Below are 25,826 nucleotides of genomic sequence, written 5' to 3' on the forward strand. Positions count from 1 at the left end.
TTAGTGCTTCTGTTCCATTTCCTAGTTCATTGTGCAGTGCCTGGGGTCTTAAAAGCTTGCAAGCAGCCATCTAAGATACAACAATTGGTCTCTATTTGCCTTTAGCAACAGAGAAAAAAGGAGAGTCAGGAATAGGAAGAGGAAATGGATTGTGGCTAATTGTCTCCATGAACAACTGCCTCCTTTGCCATGAGACCGGAAGAAGCGGATGGTGCCCAGCTACCATTACTAAACATTTTGATTAAAGATTCTATAGAAGAATCCTGATCAAAAGGGGGAAAATGTAGAATAAAATTTCATATTCTCATGGCCTCTAGATTTTCTGGAGTCATGGAGGTGGATGAATCCCCAAAACTACTGCCCTGAGGTAATCTTTAAGCCTTAAACCAAAAATATCCCGACTTCTTCTTAAAACCAAACAAGAGTTTAGCTTAACTAGTAAAGAATGTCTGCCTTGAGCATTATGCTTTTTTAAGATTTATCAATATGGGATTAAGTTGACAAGAACATCTCGGAAAATTGGATAGGAACCTCATGTGGCAGTGAGTTTATATTAAAGAGGGAGGAACAACCCAGAAAAGGTGAGAATGGATGCGAAACTCAAAAAATGTAATCAACGTCACTGAATTGTACATACAGAAACTGTTGCATTGGTTTATGTTTTGCTGTCTATATTCTCAACAACAATAAAATGTGACAAATTATAAAAAATAAAATAAAATCCAAGCACTATAAGAGTAAAAAAAAAAAAAAAGAATCAGTGAGACCAGAAAGCAAATAATTCAATTAAAAAAAAAAGTTTTGTAACTATTTTTTGTTTTTAAATATTTCATTCATTGGACATATTTTGCTATTGTTCTTAAAACTGCAACTGGAATAGTTTTATGTTATGTATTAAATCCACAGAAACTTAGGCAGCTCCAAAAAGCATATATCAAGAAATTCTGCTGAACATTATTCTAAGGCTTATATAAACACGGTGTGCCTGTAAATTTGTGTAACACCTCACATGTGAAAATAAGATTTTTAAAGCCATTACTAGAAGGATAAAAATGACCACCCTTCCTATTTTACCTTTCTAATCTAACAGAGGCAATTGAGAAAACAACTTCCACATTTAGAACCCATGATGTAATACCCATTCAGAGTACTGAGGTTGTCCTACCAGGCCACACTGCCATTTGAATCAATTGTTCCAAGAATGTTACAATGAGTGGTTGTCTCATCTTTAGAGACACTGTGTCTACCATACCCATACCCATTGTCCTCAAGTTAATTCCGACTCATAGAGACCCAACAGGACAGAACAGAACCGCCCATAGGGTTTCCATGGAGCTGCTGGCGGACTCAAACTGTCGACCTTTTGGTTAGAAGCCGTAGCTCTTAACCACTGCACCATGAGGGCTCCTTATAGCCAGGTAATTTTAAGTCTCGCTTATTACGCATTCCCCATATAATGATTTGACTTTTTCATTGCTGAATTCAATGTGCAAACTGTAAGACTTTTGGGAGCCTCTGTATACTCCAGAAGGTCTTCGGGTGGTGCAAACAGTTTATGCATGACTAATAACCTAAAGGTTGGTGGTTCGAACCCACCCAGTGGTGCTGTGGAAAAAAGGCAATCTGCTTCTGTAACTATTACAGCCAAGAAAACTCTGTGGAGCACAGTTCTACTCTGTAACACGTGAGGTTGTCGTGAGTTGAAATCGACTTGACGGCAATGGATTTGGCAACACTCCAGAGACTCTGGCTTCAATACAAGGGTGATAGTTGCACTGTGATAACCTTCAATTCAGATGGCCAAATCTCTGCATATACACATACCTTTTCCTGCAGCTTCTTTTTAAAATTCTCATCTTGAGCTTTAAGTAAGATCTTGGGGTCAACTAAAGGTTCATCTGCTCTTTGCTTTTTCCACAACTTGGTGTTCAGATACCATGCTCCATACCTTATCTTCACCCACTCTGGTTTATAAGGATTCTATAGGAAATAACATAATTCTCAGCATCATTAGTTCTTTTGGTTTACCATTTCGATAAATCTAACATTTAGCTTAAGAAAGCGGTATCATTACTTTGAATTTATGGTTGGTCCTTGCCAAGGTATTTTATGAAATTTCAATATGTGCTTATTTACAAAGGTAACACTAAAAATTTATGATTGAGAAAATAATGTAGTGGTCATGAGTATGGCCTTTGGATTTAGACAAAATCTGGGTTCAAATCGAGACTCTCCCAGTTAGTAGCTGAGACAAGTTACTTAATTCTCCATCCTTAAAATGGAGATACTTATACTATCCATTCCATAGAGTTGTTGTGAAGATTAAAGGAGAGAATTAAATAAAGGAGCTAGAAATCATACAAAAATCACATATTTACCCAAGGGTAATGACGTCAAGTAAGACTCAATCAACCAAAGTAACAAGTTATTAGACTTAGTACTGTGAGCAGCCTTGTAAATGCTACACTACTTTTGATTAAAATGCTATTCCAACACCAACCTCTTATCCCTTCAATTTGAAGAGAGAAAAAGGACGAAGAATAGAACACACTTCTTTTTTTCTCTCATTCCTCAGTAGTACAGCAAGGATATCAAGAGAATCTCTTGTTGGTTCATAGTCTGTTACTGTGGGTGCAATGCCCACATAATGTCTCATCAAAAAATGGGGTCTAACTCTTGGGTGGGGCAAAGAAACATGAAACCACAAAGACTCTGCCCCTTTCTCCTCTCACCCCAATGTAAACTATGTAGTGGTACCTGTGATACATTCTGGAGTCCAGCCAGATACACTTATCTAAAACCGAGACAATGGGACAAAGTACATAGGAGAGAAATCCCTTCTCAGAGTTGGATCTAGCATTGTGATCCCTCCACTCCAAGCATATTGACCTCCTTGCTATTTCTAAGGCACATTCACTCTGCTTCTGCCTCACTGCCTTTGCACTCACTGTTTTGCCACAATGTTCTTCCCTCACATAGCTACTTTTTTAATTCCTTCATGTCACCTTTTCAGTAGTAGCTTCCCTGACCACTCAAATTTAAAATTGTAACCCCCTCACAACACAGCTTGTCTTCCTTCCTTGTCTCATTTTTCTTAACATTTATCATTTGATACGCTTATATTTTTCTGATTGTCCTTCCTCTCACTCTTTAAAATATAAGCTTCAGGAGGTAAAGATTTTTGTCTGCTTTGTTCCGCCCTATATCCGCCTGGTATCTAGGACATAATCAGTGCTCAATAAATATTTGCTGAATTAAAGCTAGGTTTCTTAATCTTAGGTCCCTGGGTGGCACAAATGGTTTGCGCCCGTCAACTAACTGAAAGGTCAGCAGTTTGAACCTACCCAGCTGTGCCATGGAAGGCTGGTGATAAGCTTCCATAAATATTACAGCCAAGAAAACCCTGTGGATCTCAGTTCTGCCCTGTAACACTTGGAGTTGCCATGAGCTGGAATTGACTCAGTGGCAACGGGTTTGGTTTGGTTTGGTTTTTCTTAACCTTGGCACTACTGAAATTTCAAACTGCTAATCTTTTGGTTAGTGGCCATAGCTCTTAACCACTACACCACCACAAGGGCTCCACTGAAATTTTGGGCTGGCTAATTCTTTGTTTTGGGGCTGTCCTGTGCACTGTAAGACGTTTAGCAGCATTCCTAGCCTCTACTCACTAGATGCCATTTGCATCCCCCCTGCCCTAGTTGTGACAACAAATAATGTTCCCACATATTGCCAAATATATCCTGGAGGGCAAAACCACACCTAGTTGAGAACCACTGAATTAAAGGAAGAAGGAAAAGAAAGGGAGTAAAAAAGAAAAGGAGGAGAGATGGAGTAGAATGGCATCTACACTATGGCCCTACTGAAGAACTTGAGTTCTGGAATATGTTATGCTGTTGTATAACTAGTGATCTTTCAAGACCCAGTACAAACATAATTTCTTCTGTGAAGATTTTACTGAACCCACCCTCACCCCAATGTTTGGTGCAATTGATTACTTCTCCCTATGTCCTGTATACACCATGACATCATTTCATTATAGTTAATAATTCACCTGTTGACCCCACTAGACTGTAAGATCCTTAAGGATAGGAAACTCTCCTTCATTTTTGTGTTCCAATCTCCCAGCACTTTTTGACACATAGTAGAAGATACTCAGAAGTATTTGCTGAATAAATGCATAAATAAATGGATGAACGAATACACAGAGCAAGAGGAAATATGCTACAATTGAGGCACAGAATACAATGAGAGATCAGAGGTAGGAATAAATTAATGCCAAACAAAGGGTCTGAAAAAATACTCCATAGAACAATTGGCACATGAAATATAAACATGTGGACACAGGAAAGAAGGGCACTTCAGCAGAGAGAATAATATGAGCAAAGCTAAGGTAGTGGGAAAGTACAGAGTTCTGAAGAACATCAAAGAACAGTGTGTAGCAGGCCTGAGAGTAAGTGAAGTGAAAAAATAAAGAAGGGGACTTCCACTTCTGGCATAGGGACCAGATTTACCCTCCCGCCTGCAACAACAACAACAAAACCATAAAACATATATGAAACAAAGGTTTGCAAGACATTGAAAATCAGGCAACAAAGGACAGTGATCCCTGAGAGATGAGAAACAAACAAGATATGTCACACAATTGCCCCAGCCCACTGCCTTGAGAGAGTTTCCAGACCATGGTACAGGGAGGAGGAACCCAGGAGACCAGTGGGTTCTCTGAATTGAGGAGACATTGCTGAGAGCTCAGGGAGACCGAGGAAGCTAGATTTCACAGCACTGGATACCAGAAAGGGGAGAGTTGCATAGAGAACTCCAGACATTTACAGAGGGTCCCCTCAAATATTCAGCAGGGAAAGAACCAACTGAAAGGACTACAAGGAGCAGTACCAGTGCTTACATAGGGCCAGGAACAGTGCATATTCCCACCTGGAACACCTAAAGACTCACAGGGTACTGGTAGAGTACACAGAAGGTCTTGTCTTAGTAGCGGGGAATAATTACTCCTAGATTGAGCATCTTAGGTTCCACCCAACAAATCTTAAAAGTAATACCCAAAAGTATTGAATTGTTTCCACATCACTTGACTGCATTCCAGAAAAAAGGCTCAAGAGTATTTATGGAAATAAAAAAATACCAGCACCCAACAAGGTAAAATTCACAATGTATAGAATCCACTCAAAGATCACCAGGCATGCAGAGAGGAAGGAAAACATGACCCATAATGAGGAAATAAACCCAAAACTGATATAGCTGTTAGAATTAGTAGACAAGGACACTAAAGCATTTATTGTAACTGCATTCCATATGTTTAAAAGATTAAGTAGAAATACAGAAAATATAAAAAAAGACTCAAACTTCTAGAGATGAAAATTATGTTTGAGATGAAAAATACACTAGATGGGATTAACGGCACATTAGACACCGCAGGAAAAAAGATTAGAGAACTTAAAGGCATTGCAACAGAAACTCAGAGAGAAAAGAGAATAAAAAATTGAACAGAGCTGCACTGAGCTGTGGGACAACTTCAAGCAGGCTAATATACATGTAATGAGAGTCCCAGAAGGTGGGGTAATGAGAGACAAACATATTTGAAGAAATAATGGCCAAAAATTGTTCAAATTTGATGAAAATCATAAGCCCACAGTCTGAAGAAGCTCAACAAACTCCCAACACCAGAAACGTGAAGAAATCTGTCTAAGGCACACTATACCCAAACTGCCCCAAATCAGTGACAAACAGAAAATCTTAAAGGGCAGCCAAAAAGAAAAAAAAAACACATTATGTTCAGAAAAAACAAAGATAAGGATGACATAAGATTTGTCATCAGAAACAATGTAAGCAAGAAGACAGTGGAGTAACATTTCTGCAGTACTAAAATTAAAAAACAAAACAAGAAACAGTACACCTAGGATCCACAAAAATATCTTCTAAACATGAAGACAGAATAAGGATGTTTTCAGATAGTCAAAACCTGGAAGAATTTATTACTGGTAGATTCACACTATAAGAAATGTGAAAGGAAGTTCTTCAGGCAGAAAGAAAATACCATGTAGAAATATATTTTGAACTTTTGCATACTGATCTTCTGTCTGCCAGTCAAAAGTTCAATTTTGGCAATAACCACCATGGTTTATCCAGCAACATTTGCGCAATTATTTGTAAGTACAAGGAACTGAGCAATTTGATTCAGCCCAGATTCAGAACAAGCAGTGGTTTAGGCCTCAGGTGTGATGAACATAATTTGCCTGTCTAGCAGCATTTTCCATTTTACCCTTAGAAAGATGGGAGGAAAATGGAAAAATTACAGTGCTGATATCAATGATGGAATGCATAGTTTTCATAAACCTTATAAAAGAGTCAAAGAAGGAAAACATAATACATATCAAAAGTCAATTGTGTTCAATTATAACTGAATTTTAATTTTTATGAATTTTAATTAATATGTCCTAAATACTGGAAATATAGTATCAAAGATTATACATAAAGGCATGAGGTAATCAGAGATAATATGCTGTTTTTCAGAGAAAGGAACTCCCTACCACCAACACCCTCCCTTCTACTTAGGCACTTAAGTCTGTTGTTAGACTTATACTATTTGACTTGTGTGTGTGTGTGTGTGTGTGTGCATGTGTGTGTGTGTGTGGAGCCTTGGTGGCACAGTGGTTGAGAGCTACAGATATATATACTTTTTTCCCACCACCCTTCTGTGTCAGTTTGTCGTACTGTGGTAATTTGTGTATTGCTATGATGCAGGGAGCTACTATGCCACTGGTATTTCAAACGCCAGCAGGGTCACCCGTGGTGGATAGGGTTCAGCAGAACTTCCAGAATAAGATGGACTAGGAAGAAAGGTCTGACAATCTACTTCTGAAAATCAGCCAATGAAAACCCTATGGATCACAACAGAATACTGTCCAATATAATGCTGGAAGATGAGCCCCCTAGTGGCCTCGAGCATATTAAGGATCATGAAGATAGTGCAGGACTGGGCAATGTTTTTGTTCTGTTGTACATGGTATCACCATGAGTTGAAGCTGACTTCATGGCAACTAATAACAACATAACATATGTGTGTGTATAAATATATATACATATACATATATATATATGTATATATATACATATATATACATATATATACATATATATACATATACATATATATATACATATATATATATATACACATACACATATTTGCAGTAACACATGTGTAAAAAAGTCCTGTAGGGGCCCATTGGAACACAGCATGTTATTTCTCCTTTCTGTTACCTTGTTCTTCCATTTTCACAGCAGTTCATTACTGAGGAAACTGAGTAATCTGTTACTGATCAGGTAAAAAAAGCATACAGTCAAGAATGAGGGCTTGTTGTCAATGAGACTCCTGTAAAAATTTCAGAATTCTATTTTAAAAGGCTAGTACCAGAATTCAAGAAAATATTAATTTTCTTTGAGTTCTGGACTTTTCCCCTTCTGCAATTACCTGTGGTTTCTGGAGTTGCCTCTTGAAGTCTAGTTCCTGGAAGGAGAAATCTAGCTCCTGTGGTTTATTTAGCCCCACATGAGACTTCAGCTCCAGAGGAACTTGGTTTAGTCTCGTTGTGTGAAGTACATCATAGTTTGGTTTGTTGTCATAGTCAATGTCAAACTGTTTCAGGATGAATTCTTCATCAATGGTTGAACTTCCCTGGAATAATATCACATCTTATGAGTCAAAGTCAAATGGTGACATGCTCCTTGCTTTCTGCTTTAATCTAAGGGCACTATCTGACCATTGCTAAAGTAGCAGTAGTTTGGAGGAGATGCAGAAAATGTTCAGCTGGCATTTATTAGAGACAAGAGGTATCTGGGGTCTGGAGGGCCTTGTCAGTGCATCATGAGACAGCTTAGGACCTGCAAGGAGCAGTGAGTCCCTGAGGGAAATAATGGGGCCGAGGAAAACTCAGTTTGTTTGATTAAAAACAAACTTCTCCAACATTTTATAGCAGTGACATTCTTAGAGGTGTTTTCCATACATGTCTAGATATGTCAGTGTCTGCCCTGTCCCTTATAAGCGACACTGTCCTGTGCACGGCTCCTGCTGAAGGAGGCAGCTATAGTCAGCCATATTTCACACACAGAACAGTTCTCTCCCCTTGCTTCCCCCAGCCACAGCTGACAGGAGTAGAGATGGATTCATGACGGGCAGCTAAACCAGGGGCTGAGCACTGACCTATGATGTGGCTCAATACTAAAAGATAAGTTAGGCTCAACAGAATCCCAGCTTGGGAAATATAAATTGGGAAGCACAGAGAGAAAAAGGTCCTTAGCAGCCTGGAGCTGAAGGTGGGTGAAATTTATGGAGAGGAGCCCTGAAATAGAATCAGGGTGGTAAAGTGAGGAGTAGAGTCAAAACTAAGCTGAAATAGAAATAGAGCAAGTGGAATCAATAAGGTGAAAAATACATAAATCAACAGCATAGAAGTATAAACTAATGCTGTTGAGAAAATAGCACAGGTTGATTGTGACAGGGACCTAGGTAGTAGAACTGAGGTAAAGATAAGGCCTTGGTCATAAGGAATGAAAATAAGGCCAGTTAGCAAAGTAGTTAAACTACTAGCCTCCAAAAAACCAAAAACCAAACCTGTTGCTGTTGAGTCAATTCTGAATCATGGTGACCCCATGTGTTACAGAGTAGAACTGCGCTCCATAGGTTTTCTTGGCTGTAATCTTTACAGAAGCAGATTGCCAGGCCTTCCTTCCACAGTGCCACTGGGTGGGTTTGAACTGCCAACCTTTCGGTTAGCAGCCAAGCACAAACCATTTGCCTCACCCAGGGACCTATTACTAGCCTAGGGTTCCTTAAATCTCCTGCCTAACAGAGGAGTAGCTCAAGCCACAGGAATGGGAGAAATGGAAGGGATGGGAATTAAGCAATTCAATCTAGCCAGATTATGAATAAGCAGGGTTCCATCTCCAGGCATAGTGGGTATCATCTGCCTTGTCCAGCATCCCTACTCCAATCTTCCTCTAGGGAACCTCCTGTACCCATTCTCAGTCAATCTGTTGTAGCTGAGGCTGAAACCCCATGCCCCATCTCCCCACCTTGGATCCAGGGTAAGACCCTGGCCTAATCAATCAGCATATCCCACCTCCCTAGTCACAGTGATTAATTCAAGCATAGACATGTGACTCTAGTTAGTCCAGTGAAAGTAAGCCCTGGACTTTTCCCTATAGGAAAAGGGTTGCTCTATTCGCACTAAGGTTGCTCACTAGTAGGATATAAGCTTGGAGATTTTACTTCTGGCATGTCCTGAGGAAAGGCTACTTGAGAATAAAGTAGTCAGGCAGAGGACAGCAGCTAAGAGATATGGAGAACACCTAAAACCATTTCAACACCTGGATCCAGCTGTGCCTGAAGGTCCTAATACTTCTGGATGATTCCCTTTTCTCCCTTAAGCTAGTCTGAATTGCATTTCAGTCACTTGCCAATGTCCTAAATAATACATTGGCTAAAACTGACTAATACACTCAAAAACTGAGGAATTGGGGAGATACAAATACTAGGAGGTCTTATATCCAGGAAAAGAATCAGGAATCTAGACATCTACAGGAACCAAAGAACAGGACTAGGTAACTGAACAGATTCTTGGAAGGAAAACAAGGAAAGACCTTGATAGCTGAGTCAAAAGTTGCTTCATTTTAGAAATACTTTTTGGAAAGGCTGAAGTCAAGTATAGCTATCCAAGTATCTGTAAGCAAAGATAACTGAGAAGAATGAGTTGATGAAGAAGTGAAGGACAGAGAGAAAAGAAGGTCTTGACACTGAAAATAAGAATATGAAGCAACAGTAATGAGGTATTAAACATTCAAATTGGCTGCCAGCTTGCAAATTTTCTAGAAATTTCATCTACCAAAAACATTTCTATGTATAAATTGTGGGAGAGAATGATTCCTTTATAACTTTGATGATTTGACTTAGATTTTATCCAAACACTGTTTTTTTAATAAAAGCAACTTTGAGCTTGACTTTTAAAAGTAGGTTGAAGTGTTAATCCTAGCTTACAAGAGTAGCAACCCAGTTGCAGAAGTCACCAACTCCTTTGCGTATGTTTTCATGAAGAAGAGGACCATGGAGCAAATCTGTTTCACTTGGCTTCTTTTCTTTATAAATCCATTGGCCTGAATGTGACACAGGAGGCTTCTTAGGACTAAAAATAACCAAAGAATTACAATATGAGGCAAAATGAATCCAAGTGAAATTCAAACAGTTAGTATAGTGAGGAAAAGTGGGCATTAAAGCAAGTATTTCTCACAGTCTCTTGCAAGCCCACACAAATTATATTTTAATTTTTCAAAGATCACACTCTTATTATCAATATCATAAAGACAATTCTAGCCTTATTAGTTACAACAAAATAGCATTTTACCATTATAAGTTGCTTTTTAAAATTCTGTTGTTGTTAGTTGCCACTGAGTCTGCTCCAACTCATGGCGACCTTATGTATAAGTGAAAGAAATGTTGCCTGGTCCTGCGCCATCATCACACTTATTGCTATGTTTGAGCCCATTGTTGCAGCTGTTGTGTCAATCCATTTCACTGAGGGTTTCCCTCATGTTCGCTGACCTTCCACTTTACCAAACATGTTCTTTTCCAGATTTTAAGAATTATAAGTATCATTTATTAAGATGTGTTCCAGGTAAAAGCCCATATTACTGTGCTTAATAATTAAAGTTCAGCAAAGCTGGTAAAGCCATATTCCAAGACTCAGACAATCTCAACAAGTAAGAGAGACATCCTTGACCTCTCTCTCTCCTCCCTAAAATCCAGCCCATTATCAAATCCGGTAGATTTTAACTTTGTTTTCTCTGGATCACTGCACTGGTGTCTCTGGATCTTCTCTTACAGTTCACCAACCCCTAATCCCCAGTTCATTCTCTACCCTGCAGCCAAAGCGGTCATTTCAACATGTAAATCTGGATGTATCAAACACAGTCATCCTGTACCCTCAATTGATTAAGCCTCTTTAATAACTCCTTTTTTTAAAATTGAGGTATAATTCACATAGTACAAAATTCACTCTTTGAAAGTGTACAATTCAATGGTTTTCAGTATGTTCATAAAGTTGTGCAACCATCACTATTATCTTATTCCAGAATGTCTTCATTACCCCCAAAAGAAACCCATACTCATTAGCAGTCCCTTCCGGTTCTCCCCTCTCCCAGCCCTGGCAACTACTGCCTCTGGATTTACCTATTCTGGACATTTCATATAAAAGAAATCATATAATATGTGGTCTTTTGTGTCTAGCTCCTTCACTTTGCATAATATTTTTGAGGTTCACCCATGCTGCAGCATGTATCAGTACTTCAATCTTTTTATGGCTGAATAATGTTTCATTGTATGAATATACTACAGTTTGTTTATCCATTCATATGTTCATGGACACCTTCATGGAATGTAGGATGCTTCCACTTTTTGGTTATTGTGAATAATGCTGCCATGAACATCTGTATACAATTTTTTATGTTCAATAGCTTCTTGTTACTCCTCCAATAAAGACCTAAATCTTAACTTCCAAGGCCCTTTATGACCTGGTCTCTGCCTGTCTCTCTAGGTTCTTCTGGAACTACTACCCTCCCTCACTCCGAGCTCCAGCCACAGTGGCTTTCTCTCAGTTCCATGAATTCGTCATACTCCCTCCTGCCACAGGGCCTTTGCCCATACTGTTCCACCTGACTGGAATGTCTTCTCCATTCCTTATCCTCCTTTTTGTCTCACTATACAAGTCCCTTCCACAGGGAGGCCATCCCACAGGCTCTTTTCTCTGAGTATCCTGTAGCATTTATTCAAAGCATTCATCTAGCCATTCATCCCACAAATATTTATTTAGCACCAACTAAGTCTCACGCACTGTTCTAGGCATTAATATTGAGCTGTAAATAAAGTTAAGTCCCTATCCTCATACAGTTTACAATCAAGTAGGGAGAAACAGATAGAAAAGAAGTAAACAGACATACATGAGGTGATTATAAGAGCTATCAAGAAAAATAAAATGGGACAAGAAGGATGGAGAGTGATGGTAGAGGGCATTTTAGTGGTACAGGGGAGGCCTCTCTAATAAAATAATGTTTTAGCAAAGACCCAAAAGAAGAAAGGGATAAAACCATGCAGCTATCTGGTAGAAGAGCATTCTAGGCAGAAAAGAATAGCATGTGCAAAGGCCCTAAGGTGGGAGTGTGCTTAGCAGGTTTGAGGACAGCAAGGAGGCCAGTGTGCCTGAAGAGGAGTGATGAAGGGGCAGAGCAGTAGAGGATGAGGCCTGAGAGGTAACAGGGACCCAATCATATGGGACCTCAGAGACAACTGTAAGGACTTTGGGTTCTACTATTAATAACTTAGTAAGCAATTAGAGAATTTTGAGCACAGGAATGACACTACCTAACTTAAGTTTTAAAAATTATCATTCTGGCTACTGTGTGACAAATAGACTTGGAGAAAGTGGGCATGGATAAAAGCCATGAGATCAGTTAGGAAACTATTGTATTAAACCAGGCAAGAGATTACAGTATCTCGGAGTAGACTGGTAATCGTAGAAAAGGTAAGACTTTGGATATATTTCAAACCTAAAACAATGAGGATTTGTTGGAAGGATGTAACTGCTGTTGTAGAAGCAAACAGAAGAACAGAGTTGCTATTTACTGAGCTAGGGAAGGCAGAAAGAGGAATAGGTTTTGGGAAGAAATCAAGAGTTCAATTTTGGAGTTAAGTCTAAGATGACAATTACACATCCAACTGCAAACGCTGACTATATATAGTTGGACTGGATGAAGTCACTCAGATGTGAGTATACATGCAGAAAAGAAGCACTAAAGTACTTCAAGATTGAAAATCAGGAAGATGAGGAGTGACCTGCAAAAGAAGGCAGAGAAGAGGTACATAAAGTAGGTGGGAAACCAAGAAAGAGGAATGTTCCAGATGTCCACGAAGAAAGTGATTTGAGAAAGAGGATAACATTAATTGTTTCAGTTGCTACTAATCCATCAAGTATGGAGATTACTGAGAAGCTATGTTAACAGGAGGTCAGTGGTGACCTCGACCAAGGGCAGGTTCAGTAGGGTGCTGGAGATAAGAGCTTGACTGCTGTGAGTTCAAGAGAGAACAGAACAGGACGCGAGTATATATGCCTCTCTCAAATTTTTCTCTAAAGAAAGGAAGGGACTATGTGATCAATCAAGGGATGTTGTTTTAAAGATGGAAGATACTATCACATGCATGTATGCTGTGGTAAGGTGATAATGGTCCCCAAAGATATGAAGTCCTAATCCCGGGACCTGTGAATGTTACCTTATTTGGAAAAAGGGTCTTTGCAGATGTGATTAAGGATCTTGAAATGGGGAGATTATCCTGGATTATCTGGGTGGGCCCTAAATGCTATCATAAACTGTCGCTATGAGTTGCCATCGAATGATTCTGACTCATAGCGACCCCATTCCACAAGTGTCCTTATAAAACAAAAACAAAAACAGTAGAAGGTGGCTTGACACACACAAAGAGGGGAAGGTTAAAAGACCTATACAAAGAAAACTACAAGACACTACTGCAAGAAACCAAAAGAGACCTACGTAAGTGGAAAAACATACCTTGCTCATGGATAGGAAGATTCAACATTGTGAAAATGTCAATTCTACCCAAAGCAATCTACAGATACAATGCAATCCCAATCCAAATTGCAATGACATTTTTTTAATGAGATGGAGAAACAAATCACCAACTTCATATGGAAAAGGAAGAGGCCCAGGATAAGTAAAGCATTACTCAAGAAGAAGAACAAAATGGGAGGCCTCATACTACCTGATTTTAGAGCCTATTATACCACCATGGTAGTCCAAACAGCCTAGTACTGGTGCAACAACAGATATACATAGACCAATGGAACAGAATTGAGAAATCAGACGTAAATTCATCTACCTACGAGCAGCTGATATTTGACAAAGGCCCAAAGTTCATTAAATGAGGAAAAGACAATCTCTTTAACAAATGGTGCTGGCATAATTTGATATTCATCTGCAAAAAAAAGAAACAAGGCCCATTCCTTACACCACGTACAAAAACTAACTCAAAATGGATCAAAGACCTAAATATAAAATCTAAAACGATAAAGATCATGGAAGAAAAAATAGGGACAACACTAGGAGCCCTAATACATGGCATAAACAGAATACAAAACATAACTAACAATGCACAAACACCAGAAGAGAAACTAGATAACTGGGAGCTCCTAAAAATCAAACACTTATGGTCATCAAAAGACTTCACCAAATGAGTAGAAAGACAAGCTGCAGACTGGGAAAAAATTTTTGGCTACGACAAATCCAATAAGGGTCTAATCTCTAAAATCTACAAGATACTGCAAAACCTCAACAACAAAAAGACAAATAACCCAATTAAAAAATGGGCAAAGGATACGAACAGGCACTTCACCAAAGAAGACATTCAGGCAGCTAATAGACACATGAAGAAATGCTCACGATCATTAGCCATTAGAGAAATGCAAATCAAAACTACAGTGAGATACCATCTCACCCTAACAAGGCTAGTGTTAATCCAAAAAAACACAAAATAATAAATGTTGGGGAGGTTGTGGAGAGACTGGAACACTTATACACTGCTGGTGGGAATGTAAAATGGTACAATCACTTTGGAAATCAATTTGGTGATTCCTTAAAAAGCTAGAAATAGAAGTACCATACGATCCAGCAATCCTGCTCCTTGGAATATATAACTATAAAAATAAGAGCCGTCACACGAATAGATATATGCACACCCATGTTCACTGCAGGGCTGTTCATGATAGCAGAAAGATGGAAACAACCTAGGAGCCCATCAACGGATGAATGGATAAACAAATTATGGTATAGTCACACAATGGAATACTATGCAACGATAAAGAACAATGAAGAATCTGAGAAACATCTCACAACATGGATGAATCTGGAAGGCATTATGCTGAGTGAAATCAGTCAGCGCAAAAGGACAAATACTGTATGAGACCACTATTATAAGCATTCAAGAAAAGGTTTAAACGCAGAAGAAAACATTCTTTGATGGTTATGAGGGTGGGGAGGGAGGGAGAGGGGAATTCACTAACTAGATACCTGTTGCCATTGAGTCGATTCACTAACTAGAGAGTAGACAAGAATCATCTTGGGTGAAGGGAAGGACAACACACAATAGAGGGGAAGTCAGCACAACTGGACTAAACAAAAAGCTAAGAAGTTTCCCGAACACAACCAAACACTTCAAGGGACAGACTAGCAGGGGTTGGGGTCTGGGAACCATGGTTTCGGGGGTCATCTAGGTCAATGGCATAACAACGTTTATTAAAAAAATGTTCTGCATCCCACTTTGGTGAGTGGCGTCTGAGGTCTTAAAAGCTTGCAAGCGGCCATCTATGATGCATCAATTGGTCTCAACCCACCTGGAGCAAAGGAGAAGGAAGAATACCAAAGACACAAGGAAAATATTAGCCGAAGAGACAAAAGGGCCACATAAACCAGAGACTCCATCAGCCTGAGACCAGAAGAACTAGATGGTGCCTGACTACCACCAATGATGGCCCTGACAGGGAACACAGCAGAGAGTCCCTGATGGAGCAGGAGAAAAGTGTGGTGCAGAACTCAAATTCCTGTAAAAAGACCAGACTTAATGCTCTGACTGAGATTAGAGGAACCCCAGAAGACATGGCCCCCAGACCCTCTGGTAACCCAGAACTAAAATCATTCCCGAAGCCAACTCTTCAGACAAAGATTAGACTGGACTATAAAACATAGAATAATACTTGTGAAGCGCGTGCTTCTTAGTTCAAGTAGATACACAACACTAAATGGGCAGCTCCTGTCCGGAGGCAGGATGAGAAGGCAGGAAGGGATAGGAGCTGGTTGAATGGACACAGGAAACTTGAGGTGGAAAGGGGGAGTGTGCTGTCACATTATAGGGATAGCAACTAGGGTCACATAACAATATATGTATAAATTTTTGTATGAGAAATTAACTTGAGCTGTAAACTTTCACCTAGAGCACAATAAAAAGTAAATAAAAAGGGGAACTTGATGTAAAAATGGGGCAGAGAGATTTGAAGACGCTGGGCTTGAAGACTAGAGTGATGTAGCCACAAGCCAAGGAATGCCACGAGCCACCAGAAGCTAAAACAGGCAAGTACAGATTCTCCCCCAGAGCCTCCAGAAGGAGTGAGGCCCTGCTGACACCTTGATTTCAGCCCAATAATACTGATTTCAGACTTCTGGCCTTCAGAACTGTGAGACAATAAATTTCTGTTGTTTCAAAATACCAAGTTTGTGGTAATCTGTTATAGCAGCCACAGAAAACGAATATATATGCTGATGAAAAAACTCATCATTATGTAATTATATATTCATTTGGTGACAGGATAATTTATAAAGATACTAATTTGTGTTCCTTCACTCTACACTTTTACCTTCTCCTATTTCAAGTAGATTCATTTGTAATTTCTTACCTTGAACATTTTTGTAAGACTGACCGAGGAAACTGCCTAAAGTGAAAGGCACACTATATTGTGTAGAAGTCCAAGCTCATTGAAGCAATTAAGCTAAGTGCTGTGGTTGGGGTGGGAACAGAGGTGCGGGTGCATAGCCAGGGTATATACAGTATGCCAATGACAGAAAGGATCAAGAGAAAAGAGTCCCAAAGACAGAAAGAGGTTAACGATCAATCCTGCAATTACTGGGGACCTATTCCCACTTTCTTGCGGTACAAATAATGACCAAGAATAAACGTCTTACTGTCCAGTGGGATGGGGGCTTGCAGTCAGATATAAATAGAAATAAAAGTAACAAATCATAAACTGAGGCTCATAGCCTCTATATTGATTCAATGGCAGTCTCCCATGGCAGTTTGCCAACACCATGAGGAGAGGGGACTTATCTTGTTTATATCACAGTGTCCCCACAATCTAGAATTTTCCATGGCCCGTAGGAGATGCTCAATAATATTGTTGATTTTTTGCATAAAGAGAACAAGCGAATGGTTCACTGAGGCCAAGAATCCAAAGATGCTCACAGGACCACAATGATCCACACTGTTGGAATCTCCAAGGGGATCTCTACATATAACACTCCCCCGTCTTCCCTGCCTGGGTTCTGAGCAACTTGAAAAATAATATACAGAGCAAAGACTAAGGCCAAAATATTGTCCATATTATTGGCCGCAGCCATGTAGAGGACATGGCTTTTAGGTCCAAGAGAACTTGCTCACTGAAACCCAGAAGCTGGCAGATTCTTTCCCTCAGCCCCCTAAAAAGAAGGGAGGAACAGAAGAGAATGTGTGCTTCCCATGGGCTGTCTGGCTCCCAAGTAAAAGAAGGGCAGAGTTGACATGAGCGTGCCCAGTTGTTCTCCCCAAATTCACCAGCGGGTAGAGTGATAGAATGGGCTGAGGGGCCAGAAGTGTCACAACAGTGGAGTTCCCCTCACCTAGGAAGAAATGTCAGGTGTGGGGAAGATGTGTCTCCCCCTAACGAACATAAATAACTTAATACAGTGGATTTTCCCTTAATCCACCAACATGTAGGTAACTCACATGACTCACAAAGCTCTACAAGCTCATACCAGACACACGGACTGTGGTCCACACCTCTGTAAATGTTGGTGGTGCTGCGGATAGGGCTGCTCTCTAGATAACCCACACTCTTCAGCTCCCACCAGTGAAGCCATCTGATTTCAAAAGTCAAATGTTTTATTCTGAATCTATTTATGTCAAACATATTTATTATGTTTACAATATTTAATTAAATATTATGTGAATTAAGAAAACAAGAGTGTGATACAAAAGAGAGTTGTTTCCACGAAAATTAAGCTCAATGCTTTGGAAAGGTTCCATGAAGGTGAACTTCTTATTAAATAATTTTCATCATATTAGGTATGGGCAAAAATTATTGTAGAATATTTGTAAAAAATCTCAGATCGACTCTCAAGTGTATCAAAGTCATCTTTCTACTTTAAAGAACTAGAAACTGGAAATCATAGAACATGCATCACTGGTGTGGTTTATACAAAAAGACAAGCAGGAACTCTAAGCAGCAGATCCATACTCAGAGAAAAGGCTTTACATTAAAAGACTAACAAGTGAATGTGAACTAGCAAGTTATGTTTTAGTTATGTTTCAGATCGACCCAGAGGCATCTTGGAAGAAAGACATTAAAATGCTTCAAAGTACTTAAGTTTCATCTTTTTACAATTCCCTGTATTAACTTTCTTTTATTTGTTATTCAACCAACTACCAGTCCCAATTATGTTGAATAAGAGAGCTTCTACCATAGATAATTCAAAGAACCATTTTAGGCTAATTAAAAGGGTTTTCTGCAGTTTTCCAATTGCCAGATAGTTCTTCTGGAGTCATGCAGACACAATGCTTGTTTGCTCCATTGCTGGATAAATCACATCCATCTAAGAAATAAGCGTTAATCACAGTGGAGCCCAGGACTCCTTTCTCTCCTCAAGAACTTAATTACTTTGGTTTCTCTAGATTATTCTAACGATGAGAAGCTTTGGGAAGGTAATTCCTAGAATATTTCACCAGCTGACAGGGATGAGCCAGAAGTTACTAGGATAATACTTACGATCTCGGAGAGACTTCTGTAGAATGTTTGTTTAAACGCTTTGTGGGTTCCTTCATCCTTTTCCTGATGTCCTGACAATAAGCCCATGTGTCCTCCAGCTTCCTGTGAGGATCTAGCACTTCCAGCACCTTCAACAAGAGCTACAAACACAAAATTGCCTTGGAGGGAAGAAAAACAGACTGAAAAAATGGCTTCCCTGAATTCTAATATAGAGTCCCTAGGTGGCACAAATGGTTAAGCAATCAGCTACTAACTGAAAGTTTGGTAGTTCAAATCCACCCAGTAGCACCTTGGAAGAAAGACCTTGTGATCTACTTCTGTTAAGATTATAACCAAGAAAACTCTGCGGAGCAGTTCTACTCTGTAATACATGGGGTTGCTATGAGTTGGAATCAACTCAACAGCAACTGGTAACAGGTTTACCATATGCCAGGTATTGGTGGTACACAGTGTAAGAAAGAGATAAAGTCCTGCCTTCTAGTGCTTTTATCCTAGTAAGGGGCCTGGTGGTGATAAGTGTTATGATGAAAAAATAGAGCATGGTAAGTAAGGAATGGAACATGAGGGTGGAAGAGAAGTGCTATTTTATATTAAAAAAAAAAAAAAAAAAACAGTTGCTGTCAAGTCAGCTCCGACTCATGGCAACCCCATGTGTGTCAGAGTAGAACTGTACTCCATAGACTTTTCAATGGCTGATTTTTCAGAAGCAGATCACCAGGCCTTTCTTCCAAGGCATGTCTTGGTGGACTCAAAGTGCCAGTCTTTTGGTTAGCAGCAAGCATGTTAACTGCCTGCATCACCCAAAACCTAAAAACCAAACCCTTTCTAGTTGAGTCAATTCTGACTCATAGTGACCCTACAGGACAGAGTAGAACTGCCCCATAAGGTTTCCAAGGAGCACCCGGTGGATTCAAACTGCTGACCTTTACCACTACACCACCAAGGTTTCTCCGTCACCCAGGGACTCTGTTATTTTATACAGGTCTCTTCAGTAAGGTGACATTTGTCAAGATTTGAAGGAAGGGAAGGCGCAAGCCAAGCAGATACCTTGGGGCAAGTGTCCCAGACTCAAGAACAAGTACAGAAGGCTGAAGCAGGACATACGGGTAATGGTCTCAGAACAGTCAGGGGGCAAGAGGCTGGAATGGAGTGAGTGAGGTTGGAGGAGTAGGTGGTGAGTTTGGAGAGAAAGCAGAGCAGGAGCAGGGCCGAGAGCAGAGCCTGAGGGGCCTTTCAGATGCAACAAGAACTCTGGCGTTACTCTGAGTGAGAAGGGGCCACTGGAGGGCTTCGAACAGAGGAGGGACATGATAGGATGACTTTCTGAATGACTGCAGAGCTCTCTGTGTAGGGAACAGGCTGTGGAATAGAGGGTGGGGTAGAAGGCACTGCTACTTGCCTGCCCAATATCCATTCTGCCCTTCTTCCTTAATTCAACAGAACCTGGATTTTGTTCAAGCTGCAATGCCCAATTAAGAAACTCAATTTTCTGGACTCCCTAGTAGTCAGATGGATGAGATGTAAGGAGAAGTCTCCTGGGAAAGCTATTATTTACCTAATCAGAAGGACAGAGTTAGCTGGCATGCACCCTTTAACCTTTGTCCCTTCCCTTGCTTGAAACACAGACTTGATGCCTGGAGATGCAGAAGACATCTTGAGACCACAGGAGAAGAGACATGTGCTAAGGATGATGGAGCAGAAAGTCAGAAGAAGCCTGGGAGACTGGTGCTATAATGGAGCAGCTGCCCAATCCCAGCCTGAATTTGGTGGGCTTCCCCTAACCAGTAAAACTAAGTGTTATCAAGTTGATTCCAACTCATGGTGACCGAATGTGTGGCAGAGTAGAACTGCTCCATAGGGTTTTCATGGCAGTGACCTTTCAGAAGCAGATTACCAGACCCTTCTTTCCAGATGCCTCTGGGTGGGTTCGAACCACCCAACCTTTTGGCTTATGGTCCAGCACTTGACCATTAGCGCCACCCAGGCCTCCACTCAGGACTTTGCCTGTGACCTCCCATTTTGTCATATGCCTTCTATCCACCAGTCAGCACATACTTATGAAACCTCCTAACACCAAGCTAAAGCGTCAAAAGTAAGACTGAACAATTTCCCCCATCCTTTCAAGGCACCAGTAAAGCCCCTCCCACAAACCTAGAACAGGACATTACCTCTACAGGTATATCTTCTTCCAGATTCGGGTAGAGGGCCAAGGGATGCCTGGCCAGGCGGGCTTCGATGTCCTCAATAAATGCCTTCCGTGCTTGCTGGGCTGGTGAGAGCTTGGGAAACACAGCTGCTTCCTTGGGCAGCTTGTTCTGCCTCGTCTTTGGGGCAGGTAGGGGAACTCGGTGATAAATCAGGGGAAGAAAGCCTTCCCGAGGGCCCTTTGTGATCAGACCTTGGCAAGGGGGACAACCTTTCCTGAAGTCGTCCAGCCCCTTCCTCACAAATATCCATTGCCGGCTGTTCAGGGAAGTATTCTTGTGCTTGTGCCTGTTCTTGTGCTTTGTGAAACACCTGGAAGGGAGATTCTCTTTGAACCTGGAAGAGAACATGCCTGGTCATATGGACTGAAAGGACTGGGGTGGGAGGAGGAGATAGTATGAGGCTAGCTGCCACCATTTTTTTTGGGGGGGGGAGAGGGGGGAGGGGGGAGTCAGGGAAGAAGACTCCATATAAAGAGGGTTGAGTTAACCACGCTCCTAGTTCATGGCATATTATCACTGGTCTGTGCAAAGCCCCTCTCCTGTCTTATTTATTCTGTCTTACCTCCATATCCCAAAGTCCCTGGGTGTCACAAACAATTTAATGTGCTTGGCTGCTAATCAAATGGTTGGAGGTTCTCATAAATAGCCCAAAGAATCAGCATAGGCAAAAAGCCTGGTGCTTTTGCCCCTTGGCTGTGACACCAAAATGGCAACAGACCTCCCAGGTACCTGAAGCACTCCCTCAAACACCGCTCAGCTTGGCAAAAGTGACCAGCTGGATGACTAAAGGCTCCACGTGCATCAGACCTTCAAATTGGATCCAGGGGTCCAGGTGCCCCGGGCTCAGGGGCAGATTATCAAATAGGCAAGGTAAGCACGGTGCTCACCTTGCTTATCAGATCATCTGTAGTGAACAATTTCACATTTTTTCACATCAAAGATTCTGCTTCTAGGTATTCCTGGCATCTGTCTCTCTCCCAATCCCACAGCACCTTCCTACAAAATCAAAGCCTCTTTTCAAATTTACAATCCCTGACAGGGACTGATGACCCAGTCAAGAAGGTAAGAACAGGCTTACTTGTGCTTACTCCCTAGTCTGTAGTGACCGATTTCACCTGTTTTTCATCTGGGTTTCATCTGAAAAACAGGTGAAATCGGTCACTACAGATTAGGAAGTAAGCACAAGTAAGCCCGTGTTTACCTTGCTTATTAGGTAATCCCCTTCTGCCCAGATTGTCTGGTGGAACAGACCGCTAACCAAAGGAAAACCCGAGTGGATCTAGGCAAAAGACCTCAGAGTCCTCAGCTAAGCCAGCCTCCACAGTTGACTCTGGCCATCAGCTTCTTATCTTGAATGGAAGTGTTGTGAGAATAGCAGAAGAAAGGTCTTTTGGGCTGAGGAGCGTCTTGCGCTGTTATTTTATATTACATCTAATTATATAAGTGGATGGCGCATTAAGGAGGAAAGGCGGGCGAGACCTCCTGCCGAGTCTTCCAGGGCGTGGGGCTTGGGGGTGGGGAGGTTGCGCCACTACACGGGATCCATGCGCCCCCATGCGGCACCCGTGGGGTACGTCCTCGGCCCTGCGCGGCTCGCTTACCAGGGCCTGCAGTTCACGCCCACGGGCAGCGGGTCCTGCCCCACGGGCCGGAACATCCGCCGATGGGCCGCCATGGTGTCCCTGGGTCCCGCGCGACGGCCTGGGCTTGGGTGGTTTGTGTTCCCAGCTGGCCGGTCCGGTCGCTAGGAGACCGCGTAGCCACGCGCAGCCCTGCATCTCCCCGGGCGCGGGCCGCTCCTGTGCGCGCCCTCGCACAGCCCCAACCAGGACCTAGCTCTTGCCTTTCCCGACGGCGGTGGATCGCGGCTGGGCATGTGAAAAGGACCCGGTCCTTGGTTTAATTATCTTTTAATCTTTTGTGAAGGGGTGTTCATCTTCTTCCCACTGAAACTCAACTGTAGGATGAGCCACACCTTTTTTGCTCACTACCTTTTTTTTTTTTTTTAATGTTGAAGGAATGAAGAGAAAGCAGAGGGAGAGAGAAAGAAATAGCAAGAGACAGAAAAAAGAAAAGGAATAGACTGAATTCTAAATGGCAAGAAAGCCTTTTAGCACAGATTTGTTTTCCTGGAGGTCCTGGAACTCCCTGGGCCTCATCACTTCCGTAAATTGAAGATGGGAGATTTGTATCTAGTCCCCAGCAGATTTCCAGAGTCCCTTCCAGCTCGTGTGGTATTTGATTCTTTTGCCTCGACCCATTTCTAACAATTAAATGAGAGCGACACTGTCCCATGGTTACCTTACAGCTGGCCTGGGTAGGCAGGTGCACGCGTAATAGGATTGCATGAAGTTGTGGTTTGGAAATTCTCCTGCTACTTCTGAGTGACCCTGATTTAAATATAAGCATTGCTTCCCGAGGAAACAGCAGCATGGCATTCTCTTGTCCCAAAATTATTGCAGTAGTTAAAATATGACTGCTATACCAAAACCAAACCAAACCCATTGCCATGAGTAGATTCCAACTCAGCGACCCTATAGGACATAGTGGAACTGCCCCCATAGGGTTTTCTAGGTGCAGCTGGTAGATTCGAACTGCCTACCTTTTGGTTAGCAGCCAAACGCTTAACCAACGTGCCACCAGGCCTCCATGACTGCTATGGTGGGATCATTTTTGTAGTCAGCGATAATCACATTTTCAAACTCTCTGCAAATAAATTAGCTTCATATTTGCAAATCTATTAAATATCTGGTTATCATCAAACCCTGACAGTGCTAGTTCCAGCATCTTCACATTTGCTGTGTGCATTCAGCCATCTATTCTGTTGCACAGTGGAGAGCCCTGTAGTTGCATCTTGTCTCTGCCACTTAATAATTATGCAGTCCTGGGCAAGTAACTTAAGCTTTTGTGGCTTCATTGATTTCCTGCTTTCAAAATGAGGAAAATAATAGTATCCGCCTGCAAGTCTCCTGCAAAAGACCTCTTCAACATTTTAAAAAGCAAAGATGTCACTTTGATGACTATGGTGCACCTGACCTAAGCCATGGCCTTTTCAATCGCCTGATATGCATGTGCAAGCTGGAAAATGAAAAGGTAGAAGAGAACTGATGCCTTCAACCTGTGGCATTGGGGAAGAATAATGAATATACCGTGGACTGGCAGAGGAATGAACAAGGAAGTGTTGGAGGAAGTACCACCAGGATGCTCCTTAAAAGTGACAATGTTGAAACTTCTTGCTTACTTTGGACATGCCATCAGAAAATACAAATTGCTGGAGAATGATATCATGTTTTGTAAAGTAGAGGGTCAGCAGAAAGGAGGAAAACCCTCAATGAGATGGATTGACAACAACAGCTGCAACAATGGGCTCAAACATATCAACAGTTGTGAGGATGGTGCAGGACTGGGCAACATTTTGTTCTCTTATACATAAAGTCACCATGAATTGGAACTGATTCAGTTTGTATTCCATCAATTCCTGGAGCCTTGTTTTTTGCCAATGCCTCTTAGTACAGTTTGGACTTCTTGCTTCAGTACCATCATTTCCTCCTGAAATTGTTGAACGTCAACCAATTTTTTTTGGTACAATCACTGTATTCCGTCCATCTTCTTTTGATGCTTCCTGTGTCATTCAATTTTTTGCCCATAGACTCTTTCGATATTGCATCTCGAGGCTTAAATTTTTGATTCAGTTCTTTCAGCTTGAGAAATGCTGAGTGTATTCTTCCCTTTTGGTTTTCTAACTTCAGATCTTTGCACATTTTGCTATAATACTTTACTTTGTCTTCTTGAGCCACCCTTTGAAATCTTCTGTTCAGCTCTTTTACTCCATTTCTTCCTTTCCATTTAGCTACTCTGCATTCAAAAGCAAGTTTCAGAGTCTCCTCTGACATCCATTTTGGTCTTTTTTTTTTTTTTTTTTTTTTTTGTCTCTTTAATGACCTTTTGCTTTCTTCATGTATGATGTCTTTGATGTCATTCCACAACTTGCTTGGTCTTTGGCCATTAGTGCAATGGGTCAAATCTATTCTTGAGATGGTCTCTAAATTCAGGTAAATTAGAAGCAACAGTCTAGATATACACTTAGCAACACAGACTTTTTAAAATGTGGTGATCAGTGAAAAAAGGAACTGAATGAGATTTATACTACAATGTCATTTATGTAAATTTAAAATGCATGTACATAAAACAACAATATACATTTTACAAGAACTCATATGGAGGGAAGGATTTGCTTCAAACACATAAGAACGATTGCCAGTGGAAAGGGCAGAGGAATGGTAGGAGAATGGGAACGAAAAGAAATGGATAATGAATAATGAGAGGGGGCTTGTAAATGATAATGGAGTGTCATGAATTAAAGGATAAGATTAGCCAGTGATCTGATTCTGAAGTGGAGAAAAAAAAAGTTACTAGGTGGCACTGAGACATAACTTCAAAGAACAAATTGTAGGTTGTGGAATGCTGAAACAATACCTTCTTCAAAGCCAAGATAGTTTGCAGTAATAAGAACAAAAATATGCAGCAGCTGGTGAGGTAAGGAGCCAGAGCTACAGTGACAGATACTGGATAGAGCAGGCCATTGGCAAATTTATGTGAACTTAGCTTGAAGAGGATTCTAGGCCTCATGCTTTCTTGTCAGCTGTACTCAGATGTGAATAGAGATTATTCTTTGGAGTCTCGTGTCTGAATATAGATGATACCAAAAATCCTGCTTCGGGCTTTCAAGGGTCACCTATGGCCTCAAAGGATGAGCTGCTTTCCTGAGTAGGGCTCAGATTATGATCAATATATGCATTGAAAGAATTCCACATAGGAACATTTGATGTGTCTTCAGGAGGATGGGAATTCCCACCAGAGTAGTTAAAATAGGACAATGCTGCTGTTGTTGTGTGCCATCAAGTCGATTCTGACTCAAAGCAACTCTACAGGACAGAGTAGAACTGCCTCATAGGGTTTCCTAGGCCATATAGCGTCA

At 41.1% G+C, this 25,826-nt stretch overlaps 1 protein-coding gene across 1 annotated transcript in view; it reads right to left on the reverse strand.

Moving 5' to 3' along the window:
- FAM47E (family with sequence similarity 47 member E) overlaps positions 1–22,523 on the reverse strand; it is a 38,884-nt gene extending 16,361 nt beyond the window's left edge. Inside the window, exons 1-6 of the mRNA XM_023737644.1 lie at positions 22,450–22,523; positions 20,810–21,182; positions 18,642–18,781; positions 10,049–10,193; positions 7,487–7,690; positions 1,825–1,980 (exon numbers count right to left, since the gene is read on the reverse strand). Coding sequence (XP_023593412.1) covers positions 1,825–1,980; positions 7,487–7,690; positions 10,049–10,193; positions 18,642–18,781; positions 20,810–21,182; positions 22,450–22,523 — 1,092 coding nt within the window. The remainder of the gene's footprint in view (positions 1–1,824; positions 1,981–7,486; positions 7,691–10,048; positions 10,194–18,641; positions 18,782–20,809; positions 21,183–22,449) is intronic.
- Positions 22,524–25,826: the final 3,303 nt, after the last annotated feature.

Source organism: Trichechus manatus, unplaced genomic scaffold, assembly GCF_000243295.1.
Source record: "Trichechus manatus latirostris isolate Lorelei unplaced genomic scaffold, TriManLat1.0 scaffold00105, whole genome shotgun sequence".
Lineage (NCBI taxonomy): Eukaryota > Metazoa > Chordata > Mammalia > Sirenia > Trichechidae > Trichechus > Trichechus manatus.